At 34.3% G+C, this 25,348-nt stretch overlaps 2 protein-coding genes across 7 annotated transcripts in view; both read left to right on the top strand.

Annotated features, from left to right (window-relative positions):
- The window catches only part of LOC106108884 (RILP-like protein homolog), a 39,063-nt gene extending 26,873 nt beyond the window's left edge, over positions 1 to 12,190 (top strand). Inside the window, exons 4-9 of one of the 3 annotated variants that reach the window (XM_013290210.1) lie at positions 3,006 to 3,080; positions 7,053 to 7,151; positions 7,604 to 7,788; positions 8,405 to 8,533; positions 9,519 to 9,614; positions 10,035 to 10,121. In XM_013290210.1, coding sequence (XP_013145664.1) covers positions 3,006 to 3,080; positions 7,053 to 7,151; positions 7,604 to 7,788; positions 8,405 to 8,533; positions 9,519 to 9,597 — 567 coding nt within the window. In that variant the 3' untranslated portion in view covers positions 9,598 to 9,614; positions 10,035 to 10,121. Of the gene's footprint in view, positions 1 to 3,005; positions 3,081 to 7,052; positions 7,152 to 7,603; positions 7,789 to 8,404; positions 8,534 to 9,518; positions 9,615 to 10,034; positions 11,438 to 12,044 lie in introns of those variants that run through there. The other 2 variants (XM_013290218.1, XM_013290200.1) reach the window with 2 other exon arrangements.
- Positions 12,191 to 20,247: 8,057 nt separating this feature from the next.
- Positions 20,248 to 25,348, top strand: part of LOC106109056 (trichohyalin) — a 60,758-nt gene continuing 55,657 nt past the window's right edge. For 2 of the 4 annotated variants that reach the window (XM_013290485.1, XM_013290454.1), the window contains exon 1: positions 20,248 to 20,508. The gene's annotated coding sequence lies outside the window, so the exon portion shown is untranslated. The remainder of the gene's footprint in view (positions 20,509 to 25,348) is intronic. The other 2 variants (XM_013290470.1, XM_013290462.1) reach the window with 1 other exon arrangement.

The raw sequence follows: 25,348 nt of genomic DNA, 5'->3' as shown, positions 1-25,348 counted from the left end.
ATTAGTATTAAAAATAACGTATTCAGTTAATCTCAGGCTGTACTAAATTCAGATTTTTTGGAAATTATTCTCGAATTTTATCAACTTTGTAGCCTGGTTCCGTTTTAATATCTATCGAGTATTAGTGAATATATTGCATCTTTTTAAAGATAAATTTATCTATATCTTCTATACATGTAATAAAATTGGTGTGTCTGTATTTGCGTTGCTGATAACGAAAATCGCATTTAATTTTTTTTTGTCTGTCTGTCCGCAAGCCGCGTTTGTTCCGTGTTATCTCCGAAATGGCTGGGCCGATTTCAACCAGACTCTGGAGGGTAGCAGACATAAACGGGCATGTTATAGGCTACTTTTTATATTATTACGAGCTGTTGCCCGCGACTTCGTCTGCGTGGTATTAGAAAACATACGAACTATGTAAATAACAAAAAGCTATGTATCCCTCGGGAACCGAACATTTCTCGGGGATGAATCTTATCCCACGTGTACTCCAGTCTTTGTTTTATATCTGTTCCAAATTTCAATAAGATATGTTGAACCGTTGCAGAATGATCGAGTAAACATTAAAAAATTAAATTAATGAATCCCAAGAGAACCGTAACTATTCCCGGGATAAAAAGTAGCCTACATGTTATTCCAGACTATGCCCTAAACCTGTGCCAAATTTCATGGAGATCCGTTCAGCCGTTAAGGCTACAAACGCTAACAAACATCCATCCATCCATCCATCCATCTAAACTTTCGCATTTATAATATTAGTAAGATTGCGTAGACGAAGTCGCGGGCAACAGCTAGTAATATAAAAATAACATTAAGAACGCATTGAACACGAGCAACAAAAGGCTTCGTGTGTGTACAATCAGCTGCATAAATATTTAGATATTTATAAAACTTGTGTAGGGTTTAAGTTTCAAATATATTCTTGCACATTGTCATAAGCATGAATTCGTAGTATGAAGCATTCAGATGGTTTCCTGCATTCATATTTTTAAAACCGAAGGCGTATAAAGGTTTCAGAAGCATTGTAAATCTGACTGTACAAGTCAAGTTTATAAATAGACATGAGAAAATTGAAAATTGTCTCTTAAAAGAAGTGTTTGTGACGGTTTTTATTTTTCTTAATGGACGGACTTAAGGCCATTTATGTAGCGTGGGCGGACGACCTTGTCTGTATTTTCTTTATCCAGTATTCTTAGAAGCTTTTATAAGCGTTTTACTTTGATAAGAATTTTAATAAAACATGGTGTTTTATACATTTTTAATTTAAAATTATAATAGAACTTTGTTAAAATTGATGGAATTATTACGATAATTGTTGGTTTCACTCATTTTCACACAAGAATACCCTTAGTTAACAATAAAATACTGAGTGCGCGATACTTGTTTTTCATTACAATAGAATATGTACAGGACTAGCGACTCGCCCTGACTTCGCATGGATACAATGCTGACACAAAAATGTGTTTCACATCAAATTAGAAACATCTAAAAGAATCAGCATTTCATAACTACGAGTATATTGAAAATAATTTATTGGAATCCAACAATATAAATTATCTTTACACATATCTTTGAATTTCATCGCTGATATGTGCAGGCATCACGATGCTTTCCTTCAACGTAAGAACGACGGGTAAATTATGTACATATGAATTTAGAAAAATCGAAATCACATTGGTACATGTCGGGATTCGAACCCAAGACCTGTAGATTACAGGTAAACTGTTCAAACCCCTAAGCCACCGACGCTCTCACTCTATACTATGTAGTGATAAAAGTCTTGTATATGCTTGTAATTAAAGCTCTCAAAGCTCTAAAAGCTTAAGATTGCTCATTGATTGAAGTGATATAACCATTGAAGGTATCGTGTACAATAGCATACGGCTTTCATAACAGTATCGTACTCGAACTAATTGGATATCGTATCAATTTGTAATACAATGTTTTTATTGATAATTCTGTTTTGTAATGTTGGTAGCGTTGCGAGAAATGTATAGGATAATAGTGAAGTCAACTCGCTACGTTTTGAAGTTTAATTTTGTATTGTCTACAGTATCGTGAAATCAGGAGACTGTTGCTATCTCACTCGTTATTTTAAAAGACAACAGAGACAAAAGTAATCATACTAAAATTGTAATTGCAAACGTTTAGATGGATGGGTGTTAGAGTCTGTAGCGTTAACTGCTGAACGGATCTCGATGAAATTTGGCATAGATGTAGAGGATAGTCTGGAAGAACGATTAGGCTACATGCCTTTGTTTTCTTTAATTCCACGCGAAGTAAGTCGCGGGCGAAAGCTAGTGTTCATCATACTAATATTATAAATGCGAAAGTGTTGATGGATAGATGAATGTTTGTTAGAGTTTGTAGCCTTAACTTCTGAATAGATCTCATTGAAATTTGGCATAGATGTAGAGGATAGACTGAAAGGATGCAAACTTAAAATAAAAACACTATTTATTGGCAAAAATAATTGTAAAAAAGAATACAACTTACAAAACATATTACTGAAATAAACAAAAAAATCTTTGCAAAAAGGAGATGGCTCAGCTGATGCGGCCTCCAGCTTGTCACTAAAGGCCGCGCTGGTTTTCAGCCTTACTTTTGTTTAATACCACGCGAAGGGAGTCGCGGGCGAAAGCTAGTATATTAATGTATATAAATTACGTAAGCTATATAACAATCGTCCTCGTCATTTAATCTTTTATTGAGCAATTTCAGAATGGTTAAGTCAATTTGTCGGCTCCTTTTGATAGACATATTTTGGCTCCCTGCAAAGAATTGCCTTAAATATTAAGGTTATCTTATCTTATCGAAAAGTCGGATAAAATATCTGTTAACATTATCATAGGTATTGAAGGACATGATCTTTTAGATTATATTTGTTATGATTTGATATTTGTATAAAATATTTAACATGTTTAGTTACTATCCAGTTTTATTGTTTAAATAGTATTCAGTAAAGGTGTTCGCGTATTGATATGGCGATTTTGGATAATTTACAGTTGACGAATCAAGTGGACAAGTTGGCGCAAGTCAGTCGGGATCTACGAAGGAAGCATAAGCAGCTACAAAATCAGGTAATGTTGCTTTACAATTATATACTATCATACTAATATTATAAATACGAAAGTTTAGATGGATGGATGGATGGATGCTTGTTAGAGTTTGTACCCTACGGCTGAACAGATTTCGATGAAATTTGCTACAGACGTAGAGGGCAGTCAGGAAAAACACATAAGCTACCCGATTTTGTTTTTTTTTTATTCCACCCGGACGGAGTCGACGGCTAAAGCTAGTTTAAAAATGTAACTTATGTTACTAAGCGATTATGTAGCTTTTTAATGGTGATACATATATAACAGAAAATGCATATAACAGAAAAGATATGAGATATTTTTTACCACCCAGAAAGGCTGAGGTGGATTGTCATAGATATGTAACTTAGAAGTTTGGAGTCTTTAAATTGACTTCTAGTATTTCTATTACAAAATATAGATGCAATATTTATGCATGGAAAAGAGCATGCGCAAATCTTTGACTAAACTGTCGCACAACTGTTTAGGTTTCGCTTTGATTCCTGTGAGCTTATATGGAGGTGTGCACACTACTAGATATTTGATTGCCAAAACAATCGACAATCGCACAACATCTGTGCGATTGTATGGTCCAAAAAGTGCGCCCGCTCTAAGGATATTGTTGATATCTTGAGTGAAATGTCAGGCATGCTTACCGTGACTACACTGCAGTAACACACATACCAAAATACTTTGTCATTCTCATCTCCTTTGAAAAAACAGAGATAACGATATTTTCTTATTTGTAGTAGAAATTGATACGATTATCGTATTCATAGTATGAAGATCGTGTTATTTAAAATTCACCTTCACTATCGATTTGTATTCATTTATTTACATACTTTAGAAGATTTTTTCATAATTGAATCACGTAAATGCAGTGCCGGTCCAACTTTCATGAATTTAAAATGTTTCCCCCGCGAGTGCAAGTGTCTGGACTACGCCGCACTATTATAACAAGCTGTTCCCGTGCGGCTTCATCCGCATAAAATTATATAAACTTTATGTTATTGTTTACATTTGTTAAACTTTCAAGTGCAAATATTCAAATGTACAAATACCAACAATTGCCTTTTTTAAATTACGAAATAGCAAACGAGCAAGCGGCTACCTTAAACCACAAAAATGGCAAAGCGACCGCTGCCCATAGACATCCGCAATTGCAGATTATTTTTTTATTTATTTAATGCGTTGCGTTGCCTACCCTTAATCGACGGTGAAGGAGATGCACATGAAGAGGACATTTCCCCTTCCTAGGAGTCTCCTTCACCATCAAATCCACTTATACTTCCCATCTCTTTCTATTAAGAAAAGGATGGAAAGGGAAAGTTACCATAGCAATCTTTATTTGATGCTATTGGCGTGTAGTTTCTGTCCCTTTCCCGCATGACGATTTTTTCCTATTTATTTACCCCCTAAGTTGTAATATGTTTAAATATGATGACTATAACAACCTAAGTACTTGTAAAGCCTTATAACTGTCGCAATTACAGTATAATATAAGATTCATAAAGTAAAGAACAGAATCACTAACCTAAATAATACAAGAACACCCTGTGTCGTCACTCGATACACTACTTGTAACATAAGCCCTCAATCACGTACTTCAAGGGAATAAGGGCCCTTCTCATCAATGAAGAATATCTTTAACAGAGGGAAATCTTACTTCTTACTAATATTATAAATGCGAAAGTTTAGATGGATGGATGGATGGATGGATGGATGTTTGTTTGTTAGAGTTTGTAGCCTAAACGGCTAAACGGATCTCGATGAAATTTAGTATAGATGTAGAGGATAGTCTGGAAGAACACATAGGCTACTCACTTTTGTAATTTTTAGTTCCACGCGGACGGAGTCGCGGGCGAAAGCTAGTTTTCTTATATTTCTTCAATGAAATGTTAATAAAACGATTGTTTGCGGTTTTCAGAATACATCTAATACTAATGGTAATATGAAAATGTACTAAAATCGTTACTGGGCGTTGTATTTCTTTTGGCAACTAACCAATGTGTCTAATGATTGAATTTTTACAAAGGTTTCAGTATAAATATGAGACCAAAAGTTGGCACGAAATGCTAGAACGCTCCGGCATGCTAAACTTTAGCAATTTTGAACAAACGAATCACAACTACGTTTTAGCTTGCACCCGAATTCTTCGCTTGTTTGGGATGGGTTTTGGTTATTGAAATAGCAGCTATTCTGACGTACAAAATTGTTTCTACTCTTTTGAGTTAGTTTTTATTGTGACTAGCTATTTCCGTTCATGTTGTTTACGTTAAACTTACAATTTCAAATGTCAAAATTCAAATCATACTTCTTACTAATATTATAAATGCGAAAGTTTAGATGGATGGATGGATGTTTGTTAGAGTGAGTAGCCTCAACAGCTTATCGGATTTCGATGAAATTTGGTACAGATGTAGAGGATATTTTGGAAGAACACATAGGCTGCTTTTGTTCACTTTTGTTTCTTTTAATCCCGCGCGGATGGAGTTGCAGGCGAAAGCTAGTGCTCAAATAAAAATGAAGGCCCTTCCTGACGACCTGAGAATTTAAGTAACTATGGCAACATAACTGAAATTAAATTTAACTTTGTGTCCCTTTTCTCGCACAGCCATTTGTTTCCAATTTACTTATTTCTTAGTTAAATGGCGTGATAATGTATATCCTAAAGCATGTACCTGTAGGGGCTTTTATTAAAAAAAGTATATTTGAAAATATGGTGTGATTACTGACATCAATAATTTGTCTTTTTACGTTTTGATATTTTAGTAAATTTTTGATGATTCTACGTGTCTCTCGTAGTTTTTATGATGATCATAATGTATTTCCATCCCCTACTTTTTCCTTGCACGAGGTGAAATCGCTATATTATTTAATTCGGGTGTTTTGGCAGAGGAAACATAGAGCACGTTCAAACGCACCTCGAAATCCTATTACGTTGATTGCGACCAAACCTCACTTAATATTGGTCAATAAATTTTAGTAGCTGTTCGATTAACTAATGCGATAAACTTGATGCTTGCTCTCCAATTTGTTTGTTTATAGCCCATTGTGGTTTATTTGTGTTAGGTAATTGATATCAAATTTATACCAATACTAGCTGTTCTTGTGCGGCTTCATCCGCATCAATATAAAAAACTTTATTTTATTGTTTACATCTGTCAAATTCTCAATTGCAAATGGCAACATTCTCGTTACTATAATAACCTTGCGTCCTTAATGTTGGCAGCTTCTAGTTTATGATCCCTTTCCCACATGAGGGTTTTATCCAATTTATTTGCCCTCTAAGTTTAATATCGTGAAAATATATATCCTAAAGCGTGTCATAATTGTAGGGTTTTTCATTAAAGGAAGAGTTATCCAAAAATGCTATTACTGACATCTTACGTCACGAAGTAGTGTGTTTACGCTTTATTATATTAGTATAGATATATAAATAGTGAAGGCACGTTTTTTTACTTTTGTGAATAGCAATGTAGATTCAACAGAAATACAAAACGCGCCTCTTTCACGCCTTCGACATATTCTACTTTTTACGGAGCTTGAGTGTGAATGCAGCTGTTTGTATGAAGCTCGCAATAATAGTTTGCGCGCTTTTCATGTTATTTTTGTACCTTTTACGTTAAAGGTTTGAATACTGCTTTAATAAATGACATTCTTTGTAATAGTATAAGGAAAAAAATAACCTAATAGTACCTGAAAGTGTTAAGATTGAATGTGGATGGCTACAAAGGAAGAGGAAGACCGAAGAAAGTGTGGATGGATTGTGTGAAAGAGGATATGCTTAAGAAAGGAGTGGATTCAGATATGACGGCTGATAGAGATGTATGGAAGAGCAGCAAATGCTGTGCCGACCCTCCGTAAGGGGTAAGGGCAAGTTGATAATGAGAAAAATACACTTTTATGTTCATCTGCACTATCGTATATCACAGTTTTATGTGTTTTTTTCATTAGACATATGATTATTTCCAGATGCGCTTAGTGTGCGAGGAGCGTACCGAACTGACCGCCATAGTTCAATCCCAGCAGAGGGATATCGCCGTGCTGCAACAAACTGATGCACAGAAAACGGTAATATTTCCACATTGATTTTCAATTATTCCTAACGTTTTAGTTTTCAAAATAAAACTGATAAGAGCTTTTCAAACTATAGGTCTCGAAACGTAATGTGAAGACCAACCGTCACCCCGCTCTGTCCCCACGTGGGAACAAATGATAATAAAAAGTTCCATCCGTCCCACATTCTGCGACGAGGGCCGGTGGGAACTTATTTTATTTCCTAAAGGTTCCATCTGTCACCTTATTGGTGATAGTGAAACTAAAAGGTGGGAGGGATGAAACTTTTTATTCTCACGTGCGGACAGAGTAGGGTGACGGTTGGGAATAATACATTTTTTGAGTGCTAAGTAGAATTAGTCGTCTTCTCATGAATCCTAGTGTCCATCTTGATTACTTTGGGAATCACTTTCTTTGGGATAAATCTTTCTGACTTGGGAGGGATGAGATGAAGTTTGTATTTTCAGCATAAGTGCACGTCTTGCGGTGCGGGTTTCCCCGAGGGTGGGGAGGATGGCGACCAGTCTTCGCGGCCGACGTTCAGCGTCCGCGAACTCCGCGCCATCCTTCACGAACGGAATGAGCTCAAACTGAAGCTGAACCGGCTCGAAGAGCAGCTGCAAGCGCTGCAAGTTGAACCCCAGCCGGATAGGTAAGAAAAAGCAAGCGCTTAATGCTTATTTACAAAGGAGGTGTATTTCGTAACGCACTTTATCCCCCCCCCCCCTCATATTTTATACTAGCTGTTCCACTGCGGCTTCTACCGTGTGGAATTATAAAAAATCAATTTGATTGGTTACATTTGTACTTTCAATTGCAAATGTCGAAAATTCTTATGTACAACAGACAACAATGGGTTTTACCATATGCTAAAAGTTACCGTTACCATAACAATCTTTTAGTTTTTGCTCGTTTCTCGCTTGACTCTTTTTTCCAATTTATTCACCCCTTAATAGCTTATAAATATGTAATCCAATCTTATTGTATAAAAAGATACATTCAAATGTGTTTGCTGATATCTTACATAACAAAGAAGGGTGTGTACTTTATTATATTAGTACTAACTGTTCCCCGCGAATTCGTTCGCGCAGTATTAAAAAAAACGAAAAAACATGTATCCTTCGGGAACCTAACATATTTGTTATGCGACTAATTACCATGCCGGACGGACTAACTATTTCCTAGATTACTAATCTTTGTGTTCAAAAACTGACAAACATTTAAACTTATGTATTTTTATTAGTAAGATATCTAAGTTTGTTTTCCAGTACAAGTTCGGACACTTCATCATCAGTGAGTACGACAGTGAATGAGGAGGAGGAGGCCCCGGTGCAGGGCCCCCTCCCCGCGGAGCCGGACGACGCGCCGTGGAAACGCAACAGTGGAATCAGGAAGTTGTAAGTAGAGATGAAAGGTCTAGTTAGCTTGGTCGGGTATAGCATGTTTGCTTTTGCTTGTTACCTACATTTTATATCTAGTGATTTTGGTATGTTGGGGTATTTTAAAAAATGTTTTGGTTATGTCGTCATATTGTTCCCGTAGAGAATTTGAACCCTTATAGTAAATTTTTTTGGGATTTTTTTTTGTAATGTTAATTTTTTTTTTTGATGACTGCTTGTTTTTTTTATGGCCTTTGGGATAAAATTAATAAGATATATTAATTATTAGTATTCGTATATATATTATGTAGTAAATTCCAATGTAAGTATTTCCTATGTAATTTCTTCTCACATTCACCCACGCTTTTTGTTTGGTTCTGGTACATTTTTACATAATTTTATTTATGTACTGGTGATATAGTTTTGCATGAATAAAATTAAGGTTTTTTGAATATCGAAGCATTTGTTTGGTTTAAAAATTTTTAGTTTTTTCTTTTCAAAATTTTTTACCTATATTTCTAGGTGGCTTTAAATGTTAAAGAGCGAAAAATGCGACCAGGGCCGAAAGAGATCATCGTAATATACACGAAGCACGGATTTGCATGATTTTTTAAAAACACTAGCGACCAATGCTTACCTCGCTTCACTTTTCCCTAATCCTTGTCCTTTATTGTTGTTTTTGTCGATTTTTTTTGTAATAAATAAATATTACTTTTTATTTATTATATGTTTGTGTTATATATTTTAGCACAATTCTGTGATAATGTACAGTTGTCACAAAAAATGCGTTACACATTTTTTAATAATTTTTTTAAATCTTCAAAATTTGAAAAAGAAAAAGTCTTCCCTTTTTTCTATTATCTTTTCTTTAATGTTCAGTCTTCACTTTTTGTTATTCTCCAATGCACTATTTTGTTTTTCCCTTTTTAATAATTTTGTCCACGTGTGGCCATTTTATGTTGAACCCTCCCCTCAAGTGTTGTGGTTGCGTGTGTGCGGCCAGGTTCTGGTTGGCGATGACGTCACGCGACTCCGGCCGTCGCTCGCCGCCGGCACGGATCTCTTTCGGTCCTTGGTACTGATTGCGACGTAGTTTAAGGTATTTTGTTTATTTTTTTTTTGCGAACTGGGCTTAATTTTTTTGTTGCCAGTCTCAAATGAAAATCAATAAATGTTCGTGACATCCAACGCAAGAGATTACTATTCTTATTCACTTTTTAAAAAGATAAATTTGAACACTGGCAACATTTTCTAGTTTATTAAGTTTTTTTTTGCTGCTTAACCTTTTGTCATCTTCCTTTTCTTCAACATTGTTGTTAATTTTAAAATAATCTCATATGTTTCCACCAACGAGCGTGTCTGAATAAATGTATCTTGCATAACAAATACAGCGTAAGATGTTATAGTTTGGAATTAAACAATCAATTCATAACTCTAATTTTCAATTCCACGCTCGATGGTAGATCCATTTTTTTATATTTTTCATTGCTAGTTAATTAATATCTATACCTTCCGTCAGTTTTCGCAAGCTCTTTGCTGAGTCTGATCTCTCCGTGGGGGCATTCCCCCGGCCGCTGTCCGCGCGCGGCAAGGCGGCCCCGGCCCCCGGCGCCGGCCCCGCCCCCGCCCCCGCCGCCACTGCGTAGGCACTCCCTCCCCCGCGCGCACCCGCACTGCCCCCGCCCCCGCCCCCGCCGCCTCTCAGAGCTACACCGCCCCGAGCTCAATCTACGCCTCGAACTCAGCCTCAACCTCAATAACACCGAACTGGACAACTGGCTTGGGAAATACGACGAGGAATTAGATTACAGATTCAATCATGATATACCGCTTCAGAGATCCATCTCGTTGGATGGTGGAATAGAAATCTTCAACTACTTGAACACTCTAGGCTCGGACTGGTCGAGTGAATCAGATTGGTCGTTGAATTCGAACGACAGCGACCGTATCCTCGAACAGTACAGGAGTTTCGAAGATGTACCAGCTTCTCAGTACAAAATGATAAGCAGGCGAGCATCTTTGGCGATGGGGAATGAAGGAAGGAATTTGGCGTTGCACGTGTTGAAGAGTTACAAGGGTGTGGAGATGGATAAGGGTGGGATATCTCCGCAAGTGAAGAAATTACAAAAGACCTTTTCATTTAAGAGCTTTTTTGACGAAGTTAAGGAAACGGAGAAGTTTATTGATGGAGTTGATATGTTGGAAATGAGAGGACCGTTAGTTAGGAGTGTGTCGTACGAGTCGAGGACCTCTAAGTCTGATAGAAATGGATCGATTAATCTACGTCAGAGAAGAATTGGAACCGTACATAATGTGTGGTACGAGGAGGCTCAAAAGAGCAAAACCTTACGAAAGAGAGTATTAATGAAGAGATGCACATCCCACATTCAATTCAAAAGTTCGGAACTAGACAAAAGTATCGACGATGTTCGTTCTGAGTCGGTAGAGAATGTAGCTAACTTAAAACCTGTACCTTTCATTCGTTTTAAAGATAGATATAAAGATATTTATAGAGCGGGCACTTTTAATATTCGAAATTCAGATGTTAACTTCTCAATTCCAACTATAGTTGTAACAGATACGGACTCGCTAGTAAAAGACGATAATGTAAATGTAATAGACGAAAATGAAGTTTTCTTGAACACTTCTGATGTAGAGGACAGTTGTGATTGTAGAATTTGTAGAGAGGACAATGAAGACTATAGTAAATCATTTATAAATAGGAAACTGAATAAGCTTTTTATGAAGATTGTTTCATTGATAGAATTTGGTAAGAAATTGACTTTTTGGGATAATATTAACGAGGGTGAAATGTATACTTGTATGATGCATGTGTTGAAATTAATGTTCGGTTTGTGGTTAAGGCATTATGATCATAATACTCAGGTATTAAGTACATGAGATGGGTATTGTGTAAAGATTCAAAATATATATAGAGGAGGCATAGTTGACACTTCACTTTTTTCACATAATCATATGTCAATTGCATTTAAATTAGTTGCCAATAAGTGTCATTAAATAAAATTAAAAAGTCAATATTGTTTTGTAAAACTTTATTTAATACTAGCTATTGCTTGCGACTTCGTCCGCGTGTAAAATAAAGATATCCTATGTTACTCACTGATAACGTAGCTTTTTAATAGTGTAATATTTTTTTTAATTGACCCAGTAGTTTAGGAGTCATTTCAATACACACAATACAAATCATATAGTATACTGATATAGTACCTTTCAGAGAAAGTACCGGTGAAATTTTTCACTATGTCTCCTCTATATAATTTTAAAAATCTTTGGTATTGTAGCATATCTATTGAATGGGAATGTCTTAGTGAACAGTGTTATGTAATATTGCACATTCATTATTAGAAAGAGACAATAATACTTCGGCCTTGTGTTCTCTTACGCTCGCAACGTGTGAAAGAGACAACGCTCTACAAAGTCGTAGTGTGTCTCTTTCTAAATGTCGATGTCCAATATTTGTTACTTCGTAATGTAGTTTTTTTTAATAATAGACTTTGTCATATTTCAGTTTACGTAAATTATTACGACGTTGAAACATTACTATATTCGATTGTGAGTGAATTAAAAAAGAAACTTAAACGAAAAAAGAAGTTATCGACCCATTGTCAAGATTTTATTTTTCTTGATAATTTTATTTATTATAACTTATTATGTGTTAATAATGTTTATAATAATATTAAAGAACAAGTATTACAATTATTTGAATATTGATGAGAATTTAAAAAAATCTGATTTTTGTGAATTAAAAAAAAAAGATTTTTTCTATTTTTTTTTTCATAAGGATCGAAATTATTATTAATTTTTTTTTTGTTAAAGAAACTTAATGGCATACAGTTTTTCATATTATATGACATAATTGTATGGTTTTCAATTTATTTTATATTTAATTAGCAAGTTATATTTTTTTATTTTTAATAAATATGCAAGATACAAAATAGAGGCTTTTGGTAAAAAAAAAATTGAGATGGGTTTGATCAAGTTTTTGTCACAATTTCTTTTGGATTGGATGTGATGTGTTGTTCAAGTACATTTACAATAGATTTTTTTTATTGTTTTTTAATAGTCGATGTTTTACACGGACCTTGTTAAGTCGAGTGTAAGGGCTGTGTGTAAGTATTTTTTAAGTGTTACAGTAATTAAGTTATGTTTGATTTAAAACTTGATTGGTAAAGGAATAAGTAATATGTAATCTTATCTGTTAAAATATTTAGCTATATGTGCCATTTAAAGTCAAGATATACGCACGCAAAAGCAAATTTTCTTATTCCAAACACTTCTAAAAAATTAATTTTATATAAACCACATTATTAATAATGGCCTAAATTATGTAATAAAGAATTAATAAAGTATTTAATTTACCAAATAAACTTACACTATTATTATTATTTATTTTGTTTAATTAATTATTTCAGTTAAAGTCACAAATTTGTAATAGTGGACTGAAGTAACGATTATTGTAGATTTCGAAATGTTATAGCTTATACGATAGTTTGTTTCATAAAATAAAGCAGTCCAGATGTAGATTTAGGAATGATATATGAAAAACACCTTTGTAACTATAAGAATAGGAGTTACATTCCGATGTGAGATTTAACACTGGTGACGTCATAGTACGCAAAAATTCGCTATATGTGACGTATGAAGTCTCATGTATGTACAATCGGGGAATCTAGCGGTGTGTCACTTTGAATTCGTTTAAGATTCGTTAATACAAGATGTTACCCAATAAGATGTCATGGCATTAAATTGTGTCTGACTGTGTTTTTTGTAGGAAGAGGCGGACTTTGTCTTTTTGCACGGAACAAAGCAAATTATCTGACACTGGACCACTGCGACATTCCCTGATAGTACTGAGTGATTCATGGCTCCTTTTCATATCTCTGCTGTTACTTTAATGTCAATTGTCAACTTCAAGTCCTCGGATGTTTAGTTTTGAAGTAATAGTTCCTAGATCCTACCTGATAGAAAGTTTTATGTAAACTGAAGTGTCGATTTCCACTGTAATTTTTCACACGAGGACAGAAAAGTTGACAGAGCAGTCGATACTTAATTCTGATTTACGCAAACGCAGAGTTCGAAGAGTGTTACTGCACTGTATTGCTCTGTGGTTCTTCGTGTGAAATATGTATAATATTTTAACGTGCCTCTGTGACGCTTGGTCGTCGTATATTTCGAAGTTTTTTTTAAATTTAAATCTTGTTTATACTATACTCGTATTATTTAAGATTCATGTCATTCCTTAATTGTAAATTATTTATGTTTTATTCGTTAAATCTAGTCACAGTTCTGCTGAGTACTAGGTATTAAGGTAAGCTGGCAACATTTTAATATTAAAAAATGTCCCCTTTTATCATAAATTTGTGTTTAAACGACCAGCTTTATAATCGTGTTTTGGGCTAAGGGACTATCATCACAACATTGAATTACGTATATTACTAGTGATAGTTTTTTATGTTATATATTATAACAATTAAAATTTAAGCGACAAACATTGGTACCTAACAACAAAATTTGTAAGTTGACCGTGTCAAAATAATTATAACTATGTTTATATTTGTTGTTTTATTTATATCCTATTAGATTTCGCCCACGACTCCGTTTGCGTGGAATTAAAAAACCAAAAGTGAGTAGCCTATATTCTTCCAGGCTATCCTCTACGTCTGTGCCAAATCATCGAGATCCGTTCAGCAGTTTAGGCTACAAACTCTAACCAACATCCATCCATCTAAACTTTCCCACTTATAATATTAGTAAGATTAGGGTGTTGTACTACTGATAGTATAGTGTTTTATACACCATTGGCAATAAACAAAAGTAATTTCAAGGTGATTCTGACGTTAAAAAGATTATCACTGAAAGTCGAATTTCGTCAGCGAATCCCACTGTTTAGTAGTGGCAACCGTGGCAACACTTACAGATTGACTTGTGCCTCGCAACAAGAAAACTACATCTAAAAAATAACCAATTAGGTAGCAGTTGTAAAAACGGCGGGATAACAAAAAAAAAACACAATCAGACAAAGGTACATCTAGCTTTCAGAACTTTTCTCGCTCATTTAAAAGCTGCGTATTGGTTATTGTTCCGCGTTTTAATGCTTACAAAACTTTTAAAATCTCGTCAAGATCACCGCCAGACTCCCCGACTGTACATATATATGGAATTTTGTATCCGCCACTTTGCTTGATAATATCGTATCTTTTTGTATTAACACTAATAAACATCGAGAACCGGTTTCTGTACGGCAGGTTGTGACCCACATACAAAAGCTTTCTTTGGTTAAAACTGATACCGGTTGACTATGGACTTGTAAAAATTATTTTAATTTGCCCCCCGGCCACTAATACTCCGTTAGGCGACCGTACTATTGACATTTGGTATAAGACAAACCGACGCCTGTCGATTTGATGACTGATAAGTGTTTGAAGATGGTGTTAGAGAATGTAGGTGAAGTGTTCATCGAGACTTGTCAAGACAAACCTTTACGTGCGTATGAAACTGGTCATTTTGTAGCAAGAGACTACTCTACTGTCTTTCTCTGAATGTAATATAGATATGGTCTCAATTATTACATTAGCTTTCGCCCGTGACTCTGCGTGGAATTAAAAAAAGAAAATTAAGTAGCCTATGTGTTCTTCCAGACTATTCTCTACATCTATCCCAAATTTCATCGAGATCCGTTCAGCAGTTTAGGTTACAAAATCTAACAAACACACATCCATCCACCTAAACTTTTGCATTTATAATATTAGTAGGATTAACTATCACTGTCTACCATTCTGGGTCATGGACGTGAATGTTTTTAAATCTGAATCTCTGCTGTAAATATGTATGTTATATTTGTTGAAATTCGTATCATCATCCACTTGCCCTTATCCCTTACGGAGGGTCGTCACAGTATGTGCTGCTCTTACATCTCTATCAGCCGTCATATCTGAATCCACTCCCTTCTTAAGCATATCCTCTTTCACTCAATCCATCCATACTTTTTTCGGTGTTCCTCTTCCTTTGTAGCCATCCACATTCAATCTTAACATTTTTCTGGTTTATGTCCCCATCGTCTCGTCGCGTAACATGTCCATACCATGTTAACACTTGTTGAAATTCGTATACTAATAAATATTACATCAGTTTGCATTTAACATAATTTATAATCTGTTGAAGTAACTGCCAATATTTTTAATAGAATTAAGAAAAGCTTATATAAGTTATTGATATATTGGGACATAATTCTCCAGTTTTACATAATGACAAAATAATTTGTACACTATATTAAATATTCATGAAAATATTTGTCAATAGAAATCATTCCATTTCTTGTACAATTATTTTCCTTTTTCTCTCATTCATGACTAAAGATAAACATTAACTATGATGGAAGAATTTGATATAATAAAGTCTAGTTATTTAATCTGGATTAATATGGAGGACGAAACCTGGTGCGTTTACCCACTAGGCTACAAGACAGAAAGATTGGTGATCCATTTAATTTATAATATATCAAACCTTAGTAATCAATCTTACTAATATTATAAATGTGAAAGTTTAGATGGATGGATGTTTGTTAGAGTTTGTAGCCTAAAAGGCTTAACGGATTTCGATGAAAATTGGCATAGATGTAGAGGATAGTCTGGAAGAACACATAGGCTACTTAGTTTTCTTTATATCACACGGCCAGAGTCGAGGGCGAAAGCTAGTACTAATATGAAGAAGAAAGATTTGTATTTATGTATGTATTGAAATAATTCAAAAACTACTGGGCTACTGAACTACTGGATTTCAAAAATTCTTTCACCATTGTAAAGTTACGTTATCACTGAGTAATGTATAATATAATTTCACGCCGACGATGTTGCAAGCAACAGGAGTATGTATTGAAGCCCTTAGTATTGCATAATTATGCAACCGGAAATATTTTTTGTAATTATGACATTAAAATAAATGCAATTTTATTATCCACTATAAGGCTGTAAAGCGTGAGAAGTTATTTTGTTGTTTTACTCCGTTATTTAATAATTTTATTCTGTGGGTAAACTTTCTCCAAGGATTTTGAAGATATTTGTCAAAAATACTTCGATAACCTACATATGGCAACACTAAAAGTTTTTCTTATTTGCTCTACTATCTACGGGTTTACACTATCGAGATACTTAAAAACATGTTGGCACCCAAAATATCTTATTAATATATTAAATACGAAAGTTTAGATGTATGGATGTTTGTTAGAGTTTGTAGCCTAAACTGCTGAAGTAATCTCGATTTAATTTGCTATAGATGTAGAGGATAGTTTGGAAGAACACTTAGGTTTGTTACTTTGGATTTTTTTTTAAATTAGACAGAGGTGGATCTGAATGTTGGGCAGTAAAAGGGACGGATGAAAGGAGAATACATGTAGCGGAAATGCGAATGTTAAGATGGATGTGTGGGGTAACACGTTTGGATAAGATACGAAATGAGTATGTTAGAGGAAGTTTGAGAGTAGCCCCAGTGGTTGAGAAAATAAGGAGTAAAAGGTTAGAGTTGTATGGGCATGCTATGAGAAGGGATGAATCGCATGTAACAAGAAGGATGTTAGTTATGAATGTGGAGGGGTATATCGGTAGAGGTAGACCTAGAAAGAGATGGATGGATTGCGTGAAAGGTGACATGATCAAGAAGGGAGTGATGACTGAGATGACGGATGATAGAATGCTTTGGAGGACGAAAACCCAGTGCGCCGACCCTACGGGAGTAGGATAAGGCAGGGGAGATGATGATGATGATTAGACAGAGGTGCGGTCAAAAGCTAGTGTATTAATATATGTGTTACATCTATGGAAGTCTAGGGTAATTCGTACTAAGAGCGGGCGGACACATTTGTTGTGCGATTGTGGATTGTTTCCCATCCTCAACTGTTTAGTTGCACAACTAAAACAGAGTAGTGTGCACACCTTCATATAAGCGAAATCAAAGCGAGACAACAGTTGTGCGATAGTTTAGTCAAAGGTGTTCGCATTCTAAATAACAATAATACTTAACGGTTTCGGAACAGAGCGGTCGTTAGACTTCTGTCTGGATTCTAATTAACGAATATGATAAGCTATAATTTATAACTAAATTCTACACAGCGTAAGTTAGCAATTATTTAAGTAGTAAATGCCCTCGAGCATCACTTGTCAGTAACTAGTTTTCGGTTGTAATATATCAACTTATTTCAACTTTCTTCATGATTGGAATATAATTTATTTTTGAAGAATGAAATTGACTGATTCGTGATGTGTTATCGATTAATTCTGAACTCTGTCTATTTATAAACTATCTAGGAATCATTTAACATCAAGAAATTGTGAACTAAACATAACGTGGACGGTTTGCGATTTATTATACTTATATTATTTTCGCTTTTTGACCGACTTCCCAAAAGAAGGAGGTACTTAATTCGTCTGTATGTTTTTTTACGTGTTTTACGCCATAACTCCGCCACTAGTGGGCCGATTTTAATTTTTTTTTTATCCGAAAGGTAGCGCTTGCAGGTGGCTCCAATTTTTTGTGCGATTTTTTCAAATTGATTTAGAGGTTATAATTTGAATCTGTCAAATGTGAAAATAAGAGATTCGCTATTAAACTATGGCTTACAGATTATTAAAACCTTCATACAATTCAAAATTCAGTTAAAATATGCATAAAAATCTTTTCAAGGTAATTGAAAAACAATGTTACCATAATTTTTAGGCTTATGTTCAGACATTTCGACATTTTAAATTATAATGATTATTTAATTATAAAAGTTATTTTGAAAAATATTTTTAAATATGTCGACATAAAAGGTACTTAGTGCCTTAATTACGACAATTTTAAATATGAACAAAACCTAAAAGAACTTTAGAAACATACATAGTGATGGTCGATTTAACCTCTCAAATTCGTAACAATAATGCCCGGTTTCCCAGCTTTAAACCATTCGTTAACTAGTTTGTGGTTCGAAGACTTCTGGAAATGCGTTTCCGAACTGCTTAACTTTGAAACTCAATTCAATCTAACACTAATGAATCACTAGGTTATGATTTTTTTTTTATAATATAAGGTGACAAACGAGCAAGTGGCCAGCTGAATCCACCGAAATGCAGAGCTAACGCTGCCCATAAACCCACAGGTAGGCAACCCCTTAATTGACGGTGGAGGAGACGCACATAAAGAGGTCATTTCCTATGCGTCTCCTCCACCGTCAAATCCACTTTTCCTTCCCATCCTTTTCTCTTAAGAAAAGGGTGGAAAGGGAAAGGGACTAAAATTAGGCCACCGGCACCACGCTATAAAATAAATGAATTTCAGCAACCCAGCATAAGTCAGCTACAGACGCTCAGTTTTGACTGTTTTAAAAGCAACGAACTGTTTAGTTGAAGCGATGCCTATACACGCTCTTTAGTTAAAACTGTCAGCCATTATTTAACAGTCGTTATGCTTAATAATCTGTATCTATATGCCAATGTTATAAAGAGAAAATATTTGTATTTTTGTAATGAAATAACTCAAAAACTACTGGGCCGATTTAAAAAACAATTTGACCATAAGAAAGGTAATTTATCAGTGAGTAACATAGGCTATATTTTAATTATTTTTTTAAAATTTAGCGGACAATATCGCGAGCAATAGCTAGTGCTTATTTAATATTTAAGTGTCGTTAAATATTTACGATTATTTATATTGCTCATGGTATTAACTCTTATGTCTCGTTCTACTTTTTATAGCGTGTTTTAACATGACGTCAAATCACAGCAGGTTGTTAGTCAAGTGAAAGTATCAAGACATTGAGATCCACGGAAAGAGGTGAATATTTTTATGGTAACGTCTATTTTATATTACTCAATCAATTAACTCTCCAATGAGTTGAAGTACGTAATTGTTTTATTATTCGTTAAACTTAATTTAACCTTTTTTTACATAATAAAAAACATAAGCAATGAAATTCGCGGTAACACTATCCATTTTGGTATTGCCCTTTGACCTTTTTAATTTTATTTATATAAATGAGAAAGTTTAGATGGATGTTAGTTTGTTAAAACTGCTAAACGGATCTCGATGAAATTTGCCATAGATATAGAGGATAGTCTGAAAGACATAGGCTACTTACTATTTTTTTAATTCCACGCGTACGGAATCGCGGGCGAAAATTATTGAATAATACTAAAGTGAAGCTTTGAGTAATTTTTTGCATGTTTTTATAAAGGCAATGTTAGGTTTAGGCTTGAACGGAATCGTTAGATGGAGCGTAGAGAGGTTTGTTGGGTGTGTGCGTGTGCGTCGGCCAAATATCGAGGCCGTAAAGCGAGATGTCAGTTTTACGCGCAGATTTAATAGTTTAGATACTTGGAGTGACTCCAATGCATTTGAAAACGCAATTTATTATAAAAAAAATTGTAGTCCTTTTAATGGTATTTTCGTCAAATTATGAAGAAAAAAAAATATTTAAAACCGACAAAAACGTTGGTTTTTTCAGAAATAACATATAAATAAAAATATTAGTAACGGAGAGTTAAGTTAACTGGCTTAGTTAAACTCGCCAATGTATATCTTTGGTAACCGCATTGATATATTACGATAAAAATATTAACCTAAAACTTATTTCTTAACACATTCTTAAAGCATCAAGTTTTGCAAGCGTCGTATAGCAAAGGTGAGCACGGCGCGGGCGCAGCCAGTGACGTGTCTCTTCTCACTTCTCTCCCTTCAGTGAACCGCGAGCCACGGCGCGAGACGGACGTGTGTACCGCAACAATTGTATGCTAATTACTTTTAATTGATGTTACATTCTACGCTGTGAGATCGCGTACAAAACTTCAAGTTTTATTGCAAATAGAATATCTCTTTCACGGCTGTTTTAGCTTATGTTAGCAAGGACAGTGTTTTGAAAGTTTTGCTAGCAGGATAGTTAAAGTGTCTTACAAATTGGTGTGTTACGGGATTGTCGTGTCGCGTGCTAACGGATCTATCGGTGGGTGAGTGGAGTTTTACTAATTGCATTTTATCAGGAAATCTAATTTTACTAGCACTTTCGATATGAAGACAACGTGACGTTCATACTGTAAAAAATGTAAAAGTGAATTTCAAGTCAAACTGCATTCCAAATATAAAAGAAAAACGGTATTTAATTTAATAATCACATTTAATATTACGTCATTACCAAATTAACTTCGGTAAATGCGCACAATCTGTTTTTATACTACCTTCAATTGACTTAACCTCGGTTATATAGATATTACCAATGTAAGAAAAAACTGCGCATTATCGTTGTAAAATACTGGCTTCCCTTTACTTACGCACTGCCCTTGATTTACTCAAGGACAATGAGTACCCTCTTTTAAAGTTAACGTTACTAAGGGTTCCACCACTTGCTGATTCTCAGATAGCTTAAAAATGACGTCACTGTCAGATAAGGGAACAAAATCCGATATTTCCATCACATTACACGTTGGATTGTTATCAGACAATTTACAATTTGGTGGGACAGGCCCTAAATGAGTATTTATAACGGACAAACGCCTTCAGTTGTGTTTTTTCTATCTATGTTGGTCAATTAAAAACGAAGATTGTGGACCTTTTTAAATCCTGGTAATGACACTGTTGTTAGTAATTGTATAGCTAATATGAATTAATTGTCTAATTTTTCACTTAAATAGGATAAGTCCCGTATAAAATAATATGTTTTTGATGTGAAAATAAGGATAACATCATCATACTAATATTATAAATGCGAAAGTTTAGATGGATGGATGTTTGTTAGAGTTTGTAGCCTAAACGGATCAACGGATTTCGAAGAAATTTGGCAGAGACGTAGAGGATAGTCTGGAAAAAGACATAGGCTACACAATTTTGATTTTTTAATTCCACGCGGATGTAGTCGCGGGCGAAAGCTAGTCTGTCATATGTTAAATGTTTTGAAAACAAAAGAATGTCGACGGTTGCTTTCATATGTTAGCTTACGCCAGAGGTTGTCCGCGCGGAATTTAAGAAGTGGTTATTACCTTTGTGTTCTTCCAGACTCTTCTACATCCATGCCTAAATACCTGAAGTTTCTAATTTGATACCCGGTTTATAAATTGCATTAGGCTACAATCGATGTTATTTTCAAGTTAGAAAAAGGAGCTTATCACGAAACTATAAAAACATCTTTTTGATTTAACTATTTTTCGCCATTAGTAAAACACACAGTAAAGGTTACACTTATTTTTGTATTTGATTTAAAAAATCAGGCTATATAAGGGTTAATTTCATGAAGATCCAATTATTTACGTGCATATAAACATTCGCATTTATTATATTACTAGCTTTCGCGTATGTGTTATTCTAGATTATGTTCTACATCTATGCCAAATTTCATCGAGATCTCTTCAGCCGTTTAGGCTACAAACTTTAACAAACATCCATCCATCCATCTAAACTTTTGCATTTATAATATTAGTATGACGATGTCCTTAGTGTAGTTTAAGTGTTGCCTTATCATTTAAGACCGATTTACTGATTGAAATGACGTTTTTTATTTAGCCGTAAGGCAATTGGTTTTAGCTAAGTTAGCAATGGTTTTCTTTTCTTTAAATAAGGCACTTAAAACTTAGATGAATCGTGTAAATAGTAAATGTTTTTGTCAACTGTTTAATTAAATACTGTGTTGATTTTAAATCGAATTAGATGACGGCGTGTTATTGGAATGTATTCAATATAAGTTTTTATTAGGCATTGTTTTCCCTGAATCAATTATGAATGCGTTTAAACACAAACATTGGTCAATCGATTGTGGACTGTTTGTTTGTTTTTAAATCAGCGACGGTTATAAACAATAATATTTCAGTTTGCGTACGATATTTTTATCAAACAGCGTATGGTCATAACTGGGACTATCGCGAATTGGTAATATAGATAAATATTCTAGATTACAATGTTTTTTTTTTAATTATCAAAAAACTAGTTTTCGGCCGCAACTCCGTTAGCGTGGAATTAAAAAAAAACAAAAGGGAGTAGCCTATGTGTCCTTCCATCCTCTACATCCATACCAAATTTCATAGAAATCCGTTCAGCTGTTTAGACTACAAACTCTAACAAACATCCATCCATCCATTTAAACTTTCGCATTTATAATATTAGTATGATTACTTAAATTATCGATTATGTTAAGTAATTCTACGGATTGATACAAAAGACATCAACGAGTTTGAAAAAAAAAATAATATAAGATGTCAAAAATATAAGATTTTAAAGTTAATATACTCAAAAATCTTATCTATTTGAAATCATCTGTAGTTAATAGTTATTTAATAATTAACCTTATCGTAATGCAATAAGAGCTATATTCCAGTGCTTTTGTATCTTATACGACCACCCATAGCATATACAATCGTTATAGTTTTTTATTTCATTATAATTGCATTATAAATGTAGTGATTATAAGTCCGTTAGCACCGAAATATGTTTAAACGATTTTGAACTCTATCCCAATGTGACACGGTTACTATTAGATTGTAACAGTATATTTCTACATGTCTAAAACAATTTTTTAATACATTATGGTTATTTAAAAAATAAAGACTTTACGCAAAAAAATGGTTTTATTTTTTGAACACGATTTTCACTATTTCTAGACCTTAGTGAAGTTTCTAGAAAATTTTACCAAAGGTTGAGGCATAGAGTAGAAACATAATATTTTTGTAGATGGCAAACCTTTACTCATGTTGCCCTGTACTCATAGATCTTGCGGCCGAGCATTGTATGGGGTTGTTGCACTAACCGGTACTGAACGAACTGGCCACGTGATCAACTCTGATTAGACCAATCCTTACAATTATTTTCTTTAAAGCACACTTGAAAGAATATATTCTCGAAAGTTCGAAAAGGAAATCGTTTTGGTTATTCTCAAGGTTGATAACTTTTTATACTTATTAAGCATCAAATTAAAAGATTAATGTTTACGTGTGTTGGTAATTTTGCCTACTTCATCTATACTATTATAATAAAGCGTAAACACACACTTCTTTGTTGCCTAAGATGTCAGCAATTACAGCATATTTTTGAATAATTCTTTTTTTAATAAAAAGCCCTACACTTACTGCACGCTTTAGGCTATATATTTTCACGCCATTAAACTTAGGAGGTAAATATTTTGCATAAATACTCTAATGTGGGAAAGAGACCATAAGTTGCTGCCAACATCAAGGAAGCAAGGTTGCCAAGGTGTGCCATGTCATGTCATTTTGACACTTGCTATTGATAATTTGAGAAATGTGAACAATATAATGAAATTTTCCAAATTTCATGCGGATGAAGCCGCACGGGAACAGCTAGGTATAACTATATGTATAACAAAGTCCCGCTTTCTGTCTGTCTATGTATGTTTGGATCTTTTGACTACGCAACGGAATTGCATACAGTTTATTTATTAGATGGAATGATTCAATAAGTTTTAAATCTTATTATATTATAAATGCGAAAGTTTAGATGGATGGATGTTTGTTAGAGTTTGTAGCCTAAACTGTTGAACGGATTTCGATGAAATTTGGTAGATGTAGATTACAGTCTCGAAGAAGACATAGGCTACTTAGTTTGTTTTTTAATTCCACGCAGACGGAGTCTCAGACGAAACCTAGTATATTTTAGTTAGATTTCCCGATCGTACTTTACTATACTAATTCAAATAGCTAAATTTCTATTCTCTCTCTCCGGATCGTTTCCTCATTCCTGTGGGTCGCGACCAGGGTGGTCACCTTGACACTCTCTCGAAGTGTGTTTCTCCACTCTGTGCGATTCTCTGCGACGTGTATTGGTATATTGTAAATTTCTATTAATTCAATATACCAATTTGTAAAGTCGATTAAAATAGTTAAACGATTTGTGTAACTTTGTAATTTTTTCACAACCTCAAATGAATGCGATGAAATTCAATAAACAATTATTAAAATATTCATATGACACGATTACGAAATTTTAAAGCTTTAGTAACTGTTATATTAATGAATGTAACTTACAACATTTGATTTATTTGAAATTTCAAACACTAAAAGTAATTTTTAAAGCAATTAAAACGATAAATTGGTTTTTATTAAATGGATTGCATATGTAATTTCACTTTATTTCTAAGATCAAATGTGAACATTTATAGTAACAAGAATATTTTAACTAACTGTTCTTATGCGGCTTCATCCGCGTGAAATTATAAAAAACTTGATTTTATTTTACATTTGTCAAATTCTCAATTGCAAATGTTAATTACCGTTACCAATAATCTTGCTTTCTTAATGTTGGCAGCTTGTAGTTTAAGGTATCCCTTTTCTACATGAAGGTTTTTTCCTATTTATTTACCCCGTAAGTTTAAAAGCGTGAAAATATATAGTCCAAAGCGTGTCGCAAGCGTAGGGACTTTAATTAAAGAAAGAATTATTCAAAAATATGCTATGAGTACTGACATCCTACGCCACGAAGCAGTGTGTGTCTACGCTTTGTTACATTAATATAGATAAAAACAGCGCATAACTAACTTACTACTAAGGGTTACGATTGTTTCCAATCGCGAAGTTAGAGCCTACCATTCCCTCAAAGGCCGGCAACGAATCTGTAGTTCCTCTAGTGTTGCAGATGTCTATGGCCTTTCCTGACCACCTGTGTGTTCCCGCCGCTTGTTTGCTTCATAGTTAAGACATTACGGATCATGCTGTGTCAGCTAAATGAATGCATATTGATTCAAATTACTCTCTCAAAACGAGTAATTAAGTTTTATCAGAACTTATGGTTTGTTTACGCTAGAGGAGAATGTGTGAGCTTGATAGAAAAAGGTTAAGAGACACATTGGTT

Source organism: Papilio polytes, unplaced genomic scaffold (assembly GCF_000836215.1).
Source record: "Papilio polytes unplaced genomic scaffold, Ppol_1.0 DF824269.1, whole genome shotgun sequence".
Taxonomy (NCBI): Eukaryota; Metazoa; Arthropoda; class Insecta; order Lepidoptera; family Papilionidae; genus Papilio; species Papilio polytes.
Note: the sequence above shows the minus strand (reverse complement) of the source record. Positions and strands in the feature narration are given on the sequence as shown.